Source organism: Equus asinus, chromosome 2 (assembly GCF_041296235.1).
Source record: "Equus asinus isolate D_3611 breed Donkey chromosome 2, EquAss-T2T_v2, whole genome shotgun sequence".
Taxonomy (NCBI): domain Eukaryota; kingdom Metazoa; phylum Chordata; class Mammalia; order Perissodactyla; family Equidae; genus Equus; species Equus asinus.
In genome coordinates, this window is record NC_091791.1 from 56,858,102 (window position 1) to 56,870,574 (window position 12,473).

At 36.3% G+C, this 12,473-nt stretch overlaps 1 protein-coding gene across 17 annotated transcripts in view; it reads right to left on the reverse strand.

The window, feature by feature from the left end:
- The window catches only part of CTNNA3 (catenin alpha 3), a 1,499,312-nt gene that overhangs the window by 1,428,755 nt on the left and 58,084 nt on the right, over positions 1–12,473 (reverse strand). For all 17 annotated transcript variants that reach the window (XM_070488663.1, XM_070488665.1, XM_070488664.1 and 14 more), the window contains one exon: positions 4,595–4,698. In XM_070488663.1, the coding sequence (XP_070344764.1) occupies positions 4,595–4,693 (99 nt within the window). In that variant the 5' untranslated portion in view covers positions 4,694–4,698. The remainder of the gene's footprint in view (positions 1–4,594; positions 4,699–12,473) is intronic.

The following is a 12,473-nucleotide window of genomic DNA, read 5'->3' on the forward strand; positions in this document are numbered from 1 at the left end:
CAACAGCAGAAATTTGTGGACCCAAACTTGAAAACTGCACCACCAGAACTCTTCTCCATGTCTCTACTTCTTTCTGTGTGTCTTTCAGCTTTGCGCTTGATATAACTGTTTGATGCTAGGTACTGACTGCTTAACTCTCAGTATGTAGTCAGTTCCCGCAAAGAGGCAATGGTGATAGGACCAGTTCACCATCATCCCCAGAAGCAAAGCTCTCATGCCAGATTGCCTGACAGGCTTCTTGCCAACCTATAATTGAGTGTCAGGAAGTCAGGTGCCCAACCTGATAAAGTCAGCTGTGATCAGGGTGGAAAGGTGACTTGATAGCAGATGGAGACTTAGTAAAAAAGAAAAAGAACCCCTAAAGAGGAGGTAACAAGAAGATAATAGTTATTAGAGCTGTTCACAAACATTCCCATTCTCCTGGGCACAGGACAGGATCACACATCCCGCACTCACATTGACCACATGTCTAGCTTTGACAAAGGCAATGTGAGTGGAAATGACATATGTTACATCCAGACGAACATTTTAGGAGCACTTGCATGGTTCATCACGTTCTCTCTCTCCTGTTGTAACAACAGTGGAAGCAAATGTTGAGATGGAGCTTACATTAGCCTGGGTCCCTGAGTGCCTGTACTAAGCAGAGACCCCAACCAACCCACACGGGACAGGTAGCTTGAGTAGGAAGTGAACTTTTTTTAAGACTCAGAGATTTGGGGGTTGTCTTCTTGTCACAGCATGACCTAGCTTATGCTGACTGATAAAGGTCTGGCAGGTATTCTTGAACTTGACCCAATGAGTATGATAGAGTATATAAAAGCCATCCCCAAGGCACTCTCAGAAATAGAAAGGAGACACTATGTAAGTGGAAATGGGGAAAAGGCCAAAAGGTCATACAAGAATTAGGGGTGAGAGCCAGAGGAATAATGTTATTACTATTGATCTAACTCTATATTTACCTCTTGAAAACATGGGATATATTTACATCAGAAAATGCATTTGAACCTTTGCCCCCCCAAGAAAACCTTGTTGAAGATAACATGTTATAAGGACTTTTTTATTGTTCTTATCTTATAAGATTTCGAGTAAGTCAGTTCTTTTAGCTCACACTGAACATGAATCTTACACATAGCAAATTATATTTTGTAGCAAATAAGATTAGAGACGATTCCATTATGTAATGACTGTAGCACGATCTAACAGTTTATATCTCCTTCAGAGAGTATACAACATAGAGATGTAAATTCTTTTAATCGCAGTTCTGCATAAACAGACTTTCTGCACTGCATTGCCAAACTTGGATCTTGAAAATGATAAAGTGCAGATGCCTACAGTTGCAATCATAAAAATGTAATTGCTGAGAAAAAATTATTTCTGATCCATTGGAGGAATTTATTACAGAGAGATGCAACTGTGTAAGTTATCACACAGAGAAAATGAAAGGAAATGATTGAAATATATTCCAGGCTGAACATCCCTGCAAAATGACCTAGTGATTTACCTGTGCCCAAGAGAAAAAAATAGATTAAAGATAAATCAGGTTTGATGGGGAAGACTCTGGTAACTATAAAAAGAGTAGAATAAAGATTTATGAATAAATGAATTTACAAGTCAGAGTGACATCATAGTATCTATGACCAATTACTCCAAATATTAAAATGGAATTTTGACTTTGAGTTATATACAGAGGTGGTAAGAAATATCTGTGGAACCCTGAACGCGAAGGAATATAACATGAAGGTAAATAATGAGGAAAGGTGAAAATTCTTTTAACGAGGCTACTAAGTTGATGGCTTTATCTGGTGGCACCATGAACTTAAAGATCATTAACTTCTTTCGGAATGTTTTCCAGTATAATTAGAGACTATATCACATACTTAAAATAAACCAAGAGCAACTATCTCAAATTAAAACCAAACTTTGAGAAAAAAAAAAGAATGTGACGAGATATTTAGTATGATGCTATTCTAGAAAAAAAACATTTAATGGAATTTTTTACTTGTATTGATAGGTGATGTATGATCAAAGTGACAGACACAAGAAGGTTGTGCATCCAATCCAAAGGTCAGTTATTTTAATAACTCTTTAACTTTGAAATGCATTAGTTTTTCATAAGGAGAATCCATTATAATGAAAACCAAAAGTGTGTTCAAATAATTTTGTTGTACTAGAATGCTTTATGAGATAGTTCCTAAACATAGTAAATATTCTATAAATCATTATTTTTAATTTAATTTGACTTGAATATTGCTAAGATCTAGAAACTTTCTTTCTGTTCTTTCTAACAGGAATATTGGTGTAGTAGTATACCAAACCACCTTTAAGAAATCGATAAACATTTTCAAAAACACTAACAATCTTAAGGAAAATAAAATTAACAATTTACACTTATGTGTAACTGAGAACTATCTGGCATAGAGTAAGTACTAATTTCCCTTTCCCTGACTCATCTACTTGCAGATCATGAAAAGACTGAATCTAGGCATCACATTAAAAGCTCTCTAAAATTAGTATAATCACACTTTTTAAAAGAGTTAAATTTCTTTCCAAGGGAATAAAACTACTTTAGGTCATTTTCACCCCTTTAATTTTCTAGGTGGACTCAATAGATTAAATAATTTTTAAACATGCCAGAAAATACACACAAACTCTGCACAGCATACTCTTTAATGTGAATTTATCTAGAACACTCTCTATTGACTGCAATATCAATGCATTTGATTAAGGCAAAACATCTATTGGTTTCAATTAGAATAAAAAAGTAGTTTCTCCATAATGATACAATCTCTGTTCATAAGCAATATGTCAGCAGCCTTTGTGATTGGCAAGTCTTAAGTGACCAACTCTAATGTTCCATTGTTATGGGACAAATAAGGGTTATGCAGTAGCATTAATGCACTTCCCTTTACCAGCTATCTCCAAAATGAAGGCAATTTCCCCAACCCACACGGGGTAATTGCATAGGAACAAAATCTTAAATGACTTGTGAGAAATTATTTAAAACTTTCCCCAAAAAATTGATGATATGTATGAAAAAACACAAGAATTCTCATATCTTGGCCACTTACCTTTATATTTAGTAACTATTCTTAGGGAAACAAGTTGAACTGATGACAAAAATTCATGTATTATTTATAACAGTAAAAAATAGAAAAAAACCTAATGTCCAAAAATTAGAGGCTACTTAAAAAACTATGGTGCAGCCACATGATGGATGATTAAACAGCAATTTTATTGTCATGCTTACAAAGAATGAGGAAATTATCAAGGTATCATTTTAAATGGAAGAGTGAGACATAACCTACATACACCGTACTATCGCCATCTTGTTTACTTATAGTCTTTATAGATATATCAGATATGTATATATGTTCTTTAATATGATAAGGTACTAAGAAGTAATAAAAATCAGCCACAATTTTACCGTACTGGAAGTAAATGCATCCAAATACTAATGTTTACTTCTTGGTACTAAAATTGTAAGTGATTTCTTATTTTCTTTTTTTGTTTTTATTTTTATTTTATTTTGTTTTCCTTTTCCAATTTTTCCAGTAAACTTTACTACAAAAACAATAAATAAGCTTTTTTTTTTCTTTTTAACATAAGACCTTTTAGGCTAAGATGGGGACTTTAAAGGAGTCTCCATAGTCATCTAGCATCAATTTCATACCACATATTAGTGCCTTTTAGACTGCCAAGGTTGATGATTAAGCTATCGTCAGTGAGGCATATGTTTTAAATTGTCTTTCTAGTAGCAGATATCAACTTGTGCTAAGTAAAAACGTGTGCAAAGTCTATTCTCAGAGCTACTCCCCTCCCCTCCATCCACCCCACAGAGAAGATAAGCAGAATATTTTTAAGTTATCAGAGGTAAGGTCAGCGTAGCTTCTCACCCCAGTAACCCTTGAGTGTTTCAAGGCCTTCAAAAAATGGATAGTTTGTCTTAGGAGGTATGATGTAAGGTAAGCCTAACGGGGAGTTCCCTCACAAATTATGAGTTAAGGACAAAAAAATTTAAATCCATACTATGGTATAAGTTTCTTCAAGCAAAGCTTGAATAAAATCTGGACTTAATAAATAAGTCAGAGAATCATTATGCATGCTATCATTAAAGGATTAAAGGATTGTTAAATTTATGAAAGACTTTATCATAGAATTCCTTAAATAGCTGCTTTTCTCATACATTTTGGTATTTTAAAAATAATTTCCTATTTGACAAATGAGACACCATGTGCCTTGCAGCAAGTCACTGAAATTCTCTAGCCTCAGTTTCCTCATTTATATAATAAAGATAGTTTTAACCATGCTACCTGCCCCACTCAGTTTTCTTGACTTTGAAACAAGATAATTTAAAGCTACACATACATATCATTACTGCTATTGCTTTTAAAAGATAAACTGGGAAAGACTCTAAGAATTTTATCATTATGACCCAATACATACTCTTTTACATTTTAACAATACTTTAAAGGATGATTTTAGATGATATTTATTCTATAAAAATCAAATCTTTCCTTGGTTCATTATCTATTTTTCCCATGTGTATTAGTTCTTCTGAAGTTACTACACATTGTCATTTTCATGGTATTACTACCTGGATTATGAGAGGCTCCAGTAGCTTCTCTACGGTGAATGTTTGGACCTGCAGATCCTGAGGATCGATATTCAGTGTGATTGGTGTTTCAGCTGACATGCTGCCTGTGCACAAAAACAAAGACACTTATGAAGAAAGAAAAATACCTACTAAAAAAGAGGACGAATGAAAATCACAGAATACATGAGATTTGGATTCAGCACCCCTTCCCGATACCAACTGTAGCCCTCGGAGGCCCAGCGTCCTAGTCCACCAACAGAGAAATGAGGTATTCCCCAGCTGATCTTTGAGGTCATGCTGTCTGGGCTTAGATCCCTTAACAAATTAATTTATGCTAGTATATTCACGACTGAAAGAAAAACCAGCACACGTGGGTTTGCATTTGATCAGGAGTCTGAAGTGAAAAGAATGGCGAGTTGGTGAGACACAGCTAATAGTACACAAGTCCTTTGACTTCCATGAAATCACGGCACTGAAGCCGCCAGAGCCCATATTTTGACTGTTCTTGTTAATGAGGACTCAGATGAGGAGCTAGGTAGGATTCTGGAGGATGTGTAATACATTTCTACTTGTTTTAGGAATTGTTTATTTGAGGGTTTGATTGGAGAAGAAAGCTGGGAGCAATTTACTTTCCTGTACAGAGAAGAAGCTAATAGAAATTGGCATAGTTTAAATAAAAGGAGAGAAGAAGCCTCTGAGAAGGTATTGATATTTGTAAAAGACAAACTTTTTTAAAATTATAAGCCACTCTTTAAAGCATTAACATTAATCTTAAAAATCAATTCAGTGAGATTTTTGCATAAGAATACACATATATACCAAATGATCATATGTGGCATATCATAACATATTCAAATTAACACATCAGCCATGAAGACTATTATCCAAATCACTAAGCCCAAAAATTTGTATTAACTTGTTCACAATCAATATTCAACCAGTGGGGCCGGCCCGGTGGCACAGTGGTTAAGTGCACACGTTCTGCTTGCGCGGGCCAAGGTTCGCCGGTTTGGATCCCGGGTGCGGACATGGCACTGCTTGGCAAGCCATGCTGTGGTAGGCATCCCACATATAAAGTAGAGGAAGATGGGCATGGATGTTAGCTCAGGGCCAGTCTTCCTCAGCAAAAAGAGGAGGATTGGCAGCAGTTAGCTCAGAGCTAATCTTCCTAAAAGAAAATAAAATAAAATAAAAATAATCGACCAGCAAGTATTTACTGAGGGTCCACAGAGATAAACGGTAAGAAACACGTCGCTCCTATACTATATAACTTGGCCTATTAAAAAAATAAATTTATAGTCCACAGAAACAAGTATTACTATCAATGCAAAAACCTTCTCACTTAGCTGTTACCTATTTTCTTCTATAGTTTCCTATATTTACAGGCCTTTAAGAGAGTATGAGAATCTGCCCCTAGATAATATCCTGATATTCCCTATGATACGCATAGAAACTAAAAGAAAAAAGAATTACCTCTACTTAAATAGATCCTTTATTTATTATTTTAGATATACGAATGGATAACCGTTTTCTTTTTGATTGACATAACGGACGATGGATGCATAGATGAATGAGTGAATAAATGAATGAGTGAATGAATGAATGAGCACAGATTTTCATGATGTCTCTCTTTTTCAGAATCAACCTCTCAATGCTCCTCTCACTCTCAGTGGTTCTATAAGAGGATGGTTCTTTTTCCTATACCCCTGCCTCCAATCCCTGAGGGATATCAGAATCTCAGGGTAGGGCTCATGTTCCCTCCCAGCTCCTTCCCCTTAGAGTCTACCCCCATTCTCCTTCTAGCCTCTTTCAACTCCCACAGGTCCAGTTCCATAAAATCAGCACCTCTTTGCTCTTCAACCTCTCTCACTCTACTGGATCCTTCTCCCAGACCTACAAACGTGTTACTGTGTATATTCAAAGATAATCATGATCTCTGTGTAAGTGGATGTGTAAGTGGAAACATCAATGCTTCACCAAGGCCCTTCCACACTGTACACCTGATCCACATGCAGTGAGAAACAAACACACACAAACCATCCTGTAACTAAAAAATCATCCTCATTGACTCTTACCTTGACATACTCTAATTCTTAGATTAATAACACAGTTTGTTTCTTAAAAATAGAAGCAAATATGTAGAGTGGAAGCCTTACTGTTCTTTAGACGTTATGCCACCTGATGCACTTCACAAGTCTCTTACTATAAAAATGGATATCTGAAGTATTCTTGAGAATAATAAGAATCTACCAAAAGGCTGTCCCCAGTGATTTAACATAGACATTTGTACCTATTCAAAGTAGTGAATTTCAAATATGCTTATAATCAAATATATTCATAATACTTAAAATTCTTTCATATGTCTTCAGCAAAATTTGATATTAAAAACAAAGATAATTAAGCTGAAAGTCTCAAAAGGACCAATTATGACAAATCTAATAATATACAAAAACATTTAAGTGCAGTTACATACTCCAAATTTGGCTATACTATTAAAAACACTAGTGCATAGTAAGCATTTTGTGTTTAGTATCAAAACATGTTCTAGTCAACTCAGGAAACTATAATAAGCTATTTGAAATGGAAAAAACAGGACAATTTATGTGCTGAGTGTCCTAGGATTACTCTAGCCACGTTTTCAAGTAGTTATAAGACATTATTTATTCATCTACTAAAAACTACAGTCATCCCTCAGTATCCCCAGGGGATTTCTCCCGGGACCCGTGTGGATCCCAAAATCGAGGGATGCTCAAGTCCCATAGAAAAAACTGCATGCTATTTGCATATAACCTACGCACATCCTCCCGTACACTTTAAATCATCTCTAGGGTAGTTATAATACCTAATACAATGTAATCTATGTAAATAGTTGAAATACTGCATTGTTTATGGAATAATGACAAGAAAAAAAGTCTGTACTGTATATGTTCAGTACAGACCCAACCATCATAGGCCTTTCCATCTGCAGTTGAGGGAACCCTAGATGCTGAACTCCCAAATGTGGAACCCTCGGATCTGGAAGGCCAACTGTACTGTAACTGTTGAGGGTTTTGTAAAAAACCCACTAGCATTGTTATTTGCAGAGATAGAGTACACTTTCTGAAATGTAGCACATTTCTAGATAGTTCTCTTATTGAACAGAACCCAAATGGCCTGTTCAGAACCTCCTTGCCCCCTAAGATTGTCACGTATGTCCCTATTCTCAGTTTATGCTTAACTCTACCACAAGCCACTTACACAAAAGCACCTACAATTCCTTTACTTTTTAAAAGCCATTTCACCTTGAAAAAGAATTATTATTCAAATTGCATTAAGTGAAAAGACATTCATTTCTTTTCAAATGAAAGTATAAATTACTATTATCCTATAATATATCAATATATAAAGACACAAAGCCCTATGATTTAGCCCTTTACTATCTTGCTTCTCTCTCTTTTCCACTGGTTTTATTTACTTTCTAAAAGTAGAAACACAACCTTTTTCTCAGCTTTTCATCTGAAATGGAGAGACATGCTTCAAGAAAGGCTCCAAAAGTTACTGCCAAGTGGTTCCTCCCAAATGCATTTCTAGGACTGAAATGATTTGTTTGGGTTTGGGTTTGGGTTTCGTTTTCCAATCATTCCACCTACCACTTTGACTCCCTGGAACACAGGCAAATCTAAATTGATGGATAGGATATTCCCACGGTGACCTTTCTGCATAGCCCAGAGCCAATCTATCAATAAAATGTGTCCTTCAGTCTCCATAATGATAAGGTTCCATCAAATGAGTGCTCACAAAGGGGTTCACTTGTTACTCCTCTCATGGCAGGTCCTATCTACACATAAATCAAGTCAAGGTTGCTGATATTGCTTTGTTCTCTCATCTCAGGGACAAGAAGTAAAGAACACTGCTGTGAACTAAAATAAAATCTAAGTGAACTCTCACAGCCTTTAAAAACATGTCCTTTCAATGCAGAACTCAAATGGGTTTTCAAAGCTACATTGAGCACCAGAAATTGGAGGCAAGGAAAATAAAACATTAAGGAGAGTAAAAATTATCCACATCATATGTAATACAGCTAGAAGAGTGTTTTTCAGCCACGAGATAAAAGATAAACCTAATTTAGCCAAAGTATCTTCTAAATCTGTGATCATGTCTTTAATACACATTAAGGAAAGAAAGTTGTTGAGCTCTTTTTTCCATGGAAAAAATTATAAAATAATAAACCAACAAGTCCTTAAGAAGCTTGACTACATATAGTTATCATTCTTTGAATAAATGCTGTTTCTTATAAAAATCTTTTGGATCTTTTGTATCTGTCCTATTCAATAATCCTGATTGGAGATCAGGGCAATAATAGAGAGAAACTGCAGAATTTTGCAAGTGAAGTCAAAGGAAGATCAAAGTCTGACAAATTGTTACCAAACTCTTGTAGCAATACCACAACGTGAATCCAAAACAAAAGTCCTCCAAGGCACTCACATTTTATAATCCATAAAATCTTAAGAGTTAGGAAGTACCTCCCAAACAATTTAAGAATACCTTCTACAACATCCTTCATTTCAACAATGTGCTGGGCTTGGATTAATACAAACAATGAGATGCTCACTATACATTAGACAGCGGTGATTACTTTCATAAGGTTCTTCCTTATGTTGAGTTGAAATCGGCCACTTTTGAACTTCTACCCAATAGAAACAGTTAAGTGGGAAAGGTACAGGTGTGGAGACAGACTAGATTAAAATCTTAGTTTTCAGAACCAAAGGAAGGAAAATAAATCTCTCGACAGCAGTAATAGCTGTCTCTAGGGATAGTCCTTAAGGCGGGGCAAATGCGCCCATGTGCATCCTTCCCTTATCCCCAAGCTATCTTTGTTCACAATGCCTCAGTTTTCTTCATTCCACTCTATTCTCTGCTTGAAATCAAACTTATATCAATTTTAAATTCATTTAGTTTAACAAGCATTTCATTTCTAAATGCAGTTAACTCTAAGAGGTCACAGGGTGGGGGGACGCACATTCAATCACACAATAGTATAAACTAGTTCATTGCTCTCCATCTGACATCCTGTGCATGACTCTATTACAGCACATGCCACATTGTATTTCAGTCATATCCTGGCAGAAACAAAAAAAAAAAAGGGATGTTAGATCAGAGAGGGGTGCAGAGAGGCCAGTGGAAAATTTCACCCATTTCCAAAATTTGCCTTGGGGTGGCTATTCTCTCATAAACATTAAAGAAAACTTTCTACCGCCCTTTCATAACGCCTGACCCACTGTCTCCAAATTCCAGAGCTCAAGATCCTCTTCACAAAACTGTATTTCTTCTACACAAATTGACATGTTCTTGTGGGGTGGCTCGGAAACCTAACCATCTATAATAAGCCTCCTATAGGAAAGTCACTAATACCAAATATTTCATTTTTTAAAAAATTAACTTCTGCAACAGTTTGTAAGGTGACAGGTGATTCTCCTTTAAGATTATTAAATTTCATGACACAGTCATCATATTTACCTAATTAATCTAACTTTGTACTTACTTTTCAACTAAACCTGTTCAGATCTTTTTTTCCAGGATTACCACACACCCGAGTTTCCCCATCATGTATTTGGACAATTAATTTTTATTTGTCCATAAATGCAGCATTTTATTTTGTCTTCTTAATATTTCGTCATGTGGAATCCAGACTTTTGTTCCTGCTGGTCGAAAATTGGTTTTAGAGAACCCAATATATTAACACCCCCTCCTAGTTTTCTGTTTATTCATCAATTTGTTCTGGATGAATTCTATAGTCCCCAAAGTCACTGAACAGGTGAGGGGCAGGCATGAAACCTGATTTTGATACCACTAGAAACCTCTTTCCAGATATATAATGATCAATTAAGAAACACTTTAGATATGATTTTCCAACCAGTTATTAATCACTTTTGTGTGAAATAATCCACCTTTTTCACTTTATCCAAAATAAAAATATATAGGAGGATTTTTCAAATTCTTTGCTGAAACAGAGATACCCTTCCTTTCCTATTCCAGAATCCAATTTAAAAAAATTCTAGTTTGATGGGGCTGGCCCCGTGGCCGAGTGGTTAAGTTCGCGCGCTCCGCTGCAAGCGGCCCAGTGTTTCGTTGGTTCGAATCCTGGGCGCCGACATGGCACTGCTCATCAAACCACGCTGAGGCAGCGTCCCACATACCACAACTAGAAGGACCCACAACGAAGAATATACAACTATGTACTGGGGGGCTTTGGGGAGAAAAAGGAAAAAATAAAATCTTTAAAAAAAAAAAAATTCTAGTTTGACATGACTCATTCCTGGAGAATCCATGCTGACTGCTAGGAATTACTGCCATGTATTTCCACTTTAATTCTTCCGTTTTCCGAACGTTTGGCACAGGTACATGGTATGGAGGCCGCCCGTTCTACCTTCACTCCACTCACTGCGAATGTTAAGGACAGGCCTGCCCAGACTGCCCAGCACTCCGCATCACCAGTTCTTCCTCACTGGTCACATTTGCTTCTCTCATTCTTTCCTCAAACTTCCAAGACATGTGATTGTCAGAGAGGGAGGGTTAAAAAAATGTCATCAGTTGCTCCACTTTTAAGAAAAGACTTACCTGAAATTTTTTAAATGTATCATCACACTATGTTACTGTAACAGTTTTTTAATCTGGAGCATGAAAATTGTTGCTACAATAAGCTTCTGTAACAATATCACTGTCCTTTTCCTCTCTTTTTTCCTCCCATCCAAATGCTCTCTGCTGTTATTCTTTCCTTAAGTTTATGCAAGAGTGTATATTCACTCTATGTATATTTCTCTACCCCTTTTATTAAAATTATTTTGTGAACATTCAACATTACATTCATGAGAAAATAAATAAATATGTTTAAGACTCAAAAAAAGAACAAAATCAATTCATGATTTACTGGTATCTATGATTCCACTTAATTTGTGTTTTTCCAGGTACTTCTATTTATTATTTTTATTTATTTATTATTGACCTTCTCCTGTATGATTTTCTCTGAATAATTACTATGCACCGTCTCTATTAACATGGTTCTTTCTATGCCGTAATTATTTTCATAACACTAACACACATGTGTGTGCACATTCACATGACTTTGATGGCTTTATCTAGGAATAGGTTTCTCTTCCCCAAGTTTAAAGCACTTTGATCATGTCTACAAGTCTTCTACCAAAAGTATCTTTGGACAGGGCCTGGCCCCGTGGCCGAGTGGTTACGTTTGCGGGCTCCGCTGCAGGCGGCCCAGTGTTTCGTTAGTTCGAATCCTGGGCGCGGACATGGCACTGCTCATCAAACCACGCTGAGGCAGCGTCCCACATGCCACAACTAAAAGGACCCACAACAAAGAATATACAACTATGTACCGGGGGGCTTTGGGGAGAAAAAGGAAAAAAAAATAAAATCTTTAAAAAAAAAAAAAGGTATCTTTGGACAGAGAAGATAGTGTTAGTAGGCCCCAAGCCCCAACAAGGTCACAAATGTTAATCTTATCTGATATTCTAATTTTCCAAAATGTCAGAAGAAAGGAGTAGCTACTAGTGAAAGGTTTCTAAGTACTGAAATAATGTCATTAAACAGAGCATTTATTTACATTGGCATTAAAAATTTATCTTGAATGCATAACAAAACTTTGTAAGCCTCACTCTCCCCTCTGGTCCCTCTCAAAAGGGTTAACATCATGCAGTTAGGAATAACATAAGCAATAGGAACCAAATGTTAGTTGACCAAAAAAAAAAATCATCTAAGAAATCATAATAAACAAATTTAAGTAAAAAAAAGGATGGGGCCGGCCCGGTGGCACAGCAGTTAAGTGCGCACATTCTGCTTCTGGCGGCCCAGGGTTCACTGGTTCAGATCCCAGGTGCGGACATGG